Source organism: Echeneis naucrates, chromosome 4 (genome assembly GCF_900963305.1).
Source record: "Echeneis naucrates chromosome 4, fEcheNa1.1, whole genome shotgun sequence".
NCBI lineage: Eukaryota > Metazoa > Chordata > Actinopteri > Carangiformes > Echeneidae > Echeneis > Echeneis naucrates.
In genome coordinates this window covers 12,789,795-12,793,980 of record NC_042514.1, presented here as the reverse complement: position 1 = coordinate 12,793,980, position 4,186 = coordinate 12,789,795, and the positions used below count along the sequence as shown (strand labels likewise).

At 46.4% G+C, this 4,186-nt stretch overlaps 1 protein-coding gene across 1 annotated transcript; it reads right to left on the bottom strand.

Annotated features, from left to right (window-relative positions):
* Positions 1-1,881: 1,881 nt before the first annotated feature.
* Positions 1,882-3,179, bottom strand: LOC115042344 (uncharacterized). Its single transcript, XM_029500503.1, has one exon. It carries the CDS (start codon positions 3,004-3,006, stop codon positions 2,164-2,166), a length of 843 nt encoding a protein of 280 aa, XP_029356363.1. The 5' UTR covers positions 3,007-3,179; the 3' UTR covers positions 1,882-2,163.
* Between the last annotated feature and the right edge of the window lie 1,007 nt (positions 3,180-4,186).

Here is a 4,186-nt window from a genome sequence, read left to right as displayed (position 1 = left end):
TCTGATTGACCTAACCTCGCTGCTATCTGACTCCTCTTTGTCTGTCTGTGAGAGATATTTCCTTTCTGTCACAAGTACGCACACTCTCTGTCATTTTCTGACGCACACACTTTACAAGGACATCTACTTCAAACCATGTGTCTTCTGTATGTTCATTTCTAACGGACACTCTGTACTTTTCCACTATCCAAGCAACTACATATTCTTCATAACACATCAAGCTTGGAAGCACACATCTTAATACAAAAAGGCATACTGGTGATTAACTGTTATCTGAATACATACTTTTAATATGTACAATATCCCAACAGTCCCCCTTTTGGTCTCATTAAACATGAGACCACTTACACCTCGACCTCCGACTCAGAGTCTGGGCTCTGAGTACTGCGTTTGGAGCGGTTCAGTGGTGGGGTCTGGTCTGCGTCCCTGAAGGAAGATTCATAAAACATTAAAGATACAACAATCACACCTGTTAATGTAATAACTCCCAGCCAACACCACTTATCATGGTGAGGCTCTATTCCCAATCTAGTAAACATCTTAATATCCCGCTAAATCTACTTAAAATGGAATGTATATGTAAATGCAAGCTATCTTTCTAGATCCTGGACTATTGTCTTCTCACTTATACTCTAGGCAAGAATAATCACCTATAGGAGCTTTAAACCTTCTCACCTTTCACAGGACCACCGTCCGCACTTTGCTAATAGTAAAAAAAACTAAAAAGTGTCAGCTGTATGCTACAGCTAAGAGAACTTGTTCCCCCTTTTCAAGTCTTTCAGTTTCTACTCTTTGCAACTTGCTATCTCTTCCAGTGTTCGAGCAGGGGGTTCTGCTGCGGCACACTGACTCCAATGATACCAAGTGTCACCTTTCCCTTGGAGTTTCACTGCGTGGGACGTCCGTTCCACGACTTTGTAGGGGCCAGTCCACCTTGGTTCTGACCACTTTCTTTTGAGCACTTTCAGGAGGACCCACTCTGCTGTTGAGGGCTCCTTTTCCTCTCCACCTTTCTCCGGTTCAGTCACCTGTTTGGAAAAAGCTGACACCAAAGCTGTTAGTTGGTCATAATATGGTTTGTATTTCAAACCTTTCCTTTCCTCCTCTACGGTCTGCACTCCAGCTCCCGGTCCCGGGAACTGCTGACCCGTTTTCAACTCATATGGGGTAAACCCTGTTAATGAGCTGACTGAGCTCCTGATTGACATCAGAGCTAAGGGTAAAGCATCTACCCAATTCATCTTAGTCTGAGCACAAATTTTGCCTATCTTCCCTTTGATAGACTGATTCATCCTTTCTACTTTTCCTTGTGATTGAGGATTGTAAACAGAACCGAAGTTATGTTTTAACCCGAGCATTTCTTCAACCTTTTGTAGATCGTGATTTTTGAAGTGAGTGCCATTGTCCGACCGGACCTTTTCTGGAAAACCATGTCTTGGAATGTAATGGTTCACCAGAAACTTTACCACAGACTTACTGTCTTCCCGCTTTGTGGGGATGGCTTCTGGCCATCCTGAATACGCATCCACACATACCAACATATACCTGTATCCTTGGGCCGGATTCACCATATCTGTGTAGTCTATGATGATCTCTTTCCCTGCTTTTGTCTCAAGAGGGAAACGTCCAGGATGTGGTTCGACTGCTGGTCGAGCATTATACATTGTACACTCATGACAAGTATTTACATGATATTTACACATTTCTTTCAAAAATGGATGCCACCAATTTTCCAGATTCCTCTGCATCTGTGTAGCCCCAACATGCCCCACTCCATGCGCCTCCGTCAGTACTAGTGGTTTTATTCCCGGTGGCAGTCGTGTGTGAAAGTGAGATTAGGTGCCTCCAGTATTTTAGATAGTCGCCTTTGTCTCAATGCAGTGAGTGTGAATGTAGTTGAATTGACATAGGCAACAACACTGTGAGTGGTTAGAATGTGTAGTGGGTGGTCCATGACGATGTGTGCTGTTTTTTGTATGATTTTTGCTATCCCTGCTGCATGTTGTGTACAAAGTGGATGACGTTTTTCCATGTTATCTAGCATTGTGCTGATGTACATCAATACTTTCCTATCTCCCCCTTTTTTCTGGAACAGCACTCCATTCACGCAATGTGCTGTGCCAGAAACATCAAGATAAAACGTGGAAGAGTAGTCAGGGACAGCTAGACTGGCAGCGAATCGATCATACGTGCCGCATCAGGATGATCAGTTTTTTCGCGTCCATGGTGTCGAGAAACCTGGGCATGGTCCATAAGTGCCTGATCAGTGCAAGAGACCTGTATTTTGTAGATTTCAGCAGAGGGGGAATACAACAGTGACGACGCAAGAGGTTTCCAATCAGTTAGTAACTGCGCCGTTTTCACAATCGAGCCTAATTCTTTAGCTTGATGTTCGGGATGCAAAGCAAGGGAGATGTGGGGAGCAGCTTCATCACTCATCATGTACCACTCTTGTTGTTCAGGGGTGAGTGTTACTTCTGCAGCAACACCAATAGGAGCCACATAAATAGCACATGAATGTAGTTCCCAATTTTGTCCCTCTATGTCTTTATTAAACTGTTCCTCATACCACTGAGTTTCCTGTCTGTCATAAAACAAAGTCATATGGAGAGGGTCAGGAGGGGCCACGTAGGGGCGAATCTGGGAGATCCAGGGCTTCCAGGTGAGATAGGCCGACAAGATTCCACCTTTGTCTACTTTTTCACTGTGCAATAAACCCCAATAGACGTCAGCTGCTTTTTCAGCGATGGGTTGGATGAGGTATTGACTCGAATGTGTGGCGCCGGCGCAGTCACATGGCAGAGAGGTGCCATCAGGAAAAGAGACTGTGAGGCCGTCCGGGGAGCAGAGGATGGTTGCTCCCAAGCGAGTCAGAAGATCTCTCCCTAGAAGATTGGAAGGCACTTCAGGAGAATGCACAAATGGGTGCAACACAGTCTGGTTACCCAACCGGGTAGTGAGAGGCTTGGTGTAAGACAGAGTAGTAGGAACCCCAGAGAAACCCATGACTGTTATGACTTCAGTTGACAACAAGTTTTTTGTACAGTCTTGATGGTGGAAACGGTGGCACCTGTATCCACAAGGAAAGGCAGTGTGTCTTGATTTACTGCCACTGACAACACCGGTTCTGCCGTGAGGTGCTGTTCAGGGCTTCTCTGTGGGGTGTGTCACTCAGCATCCTGCCACAGGGGGAACTGTGGGTAGGGAGGATGAGAGCCATCTCCATGGCCTCCTCTTTGTTGCTCCCCTCCCCTTCCTCTCAGTTGATATCCACCACGTGCTGAGGCCGGGTTGTATGGACAGTCCTTCATCCAGTGGGAGGAGTCACCACACAGGAAACAGACACGGTTTCGTCCATAAGACCATCCCCCTGAGAACCCTCTCCTTCCCCCGCCCCTCGGACCTCTCCACCCTCTGTTTATTCCTCCCCCCCCTTCTATGGTGCGGCTCCCATGGCGGAGTGTGAGAAACATCCGGATAAGCCGGGGTGATATCTCCTTCCCCAGACTGTACTGTCTGGGCCATTATCTTAGTTGGCTCTTTCTTGCCTTTTTTCTTTTCATTAACTTCCTCCCTGACCTTGGCTAGTTGCAGTTTGAGCAATTGATTTTGAAGGTCAGTGTGTTCCTTCTCATCTTGTTGTGTTTTATCTTGGGCGGCAGTGAGATGATGAACGAGGTGCTTTTCCCACACACACAGGTGGCATCCCAGCATATCAGGATTGTTTTTCATGGCCTGTTGCACTGACTCAGGGACTCCATTCAAAACAGCTTGGCGGAACCACTCGGCCTGAGAGCCACTATTTCCTGGATGCAGTCCTGTTTGAGTGGTCCAAATGTCTTTTGCTGCACTTAAAAATTGACGAGGGTTTTGTTTTGGGTCCCATGTGATTTTAGGTATAGCAGTAGCGTTGGGCAAAGGGAAGTGAGTACGCATGGCAGCTCCAATTTCAGTACAGTGGTTTAAGAATGGGCTATTATTAGGTAAATGGTGAATGTGCGTGTCTGTCTCAGTGTTTTGTGTGTTGGGTGTTTCAAGGCTCATTATGCCTTTATCTATGTAAAATGTTGACACAGGATACATTCCTAGCGCTGGAGGTGCATATGGCGGGGGACATGTGTAGGTGTCAGACGCAGTTACCAGTCCGGAGAGTTGCTCCTTTTGATGCAGGTGTTTGGTGCCTTGC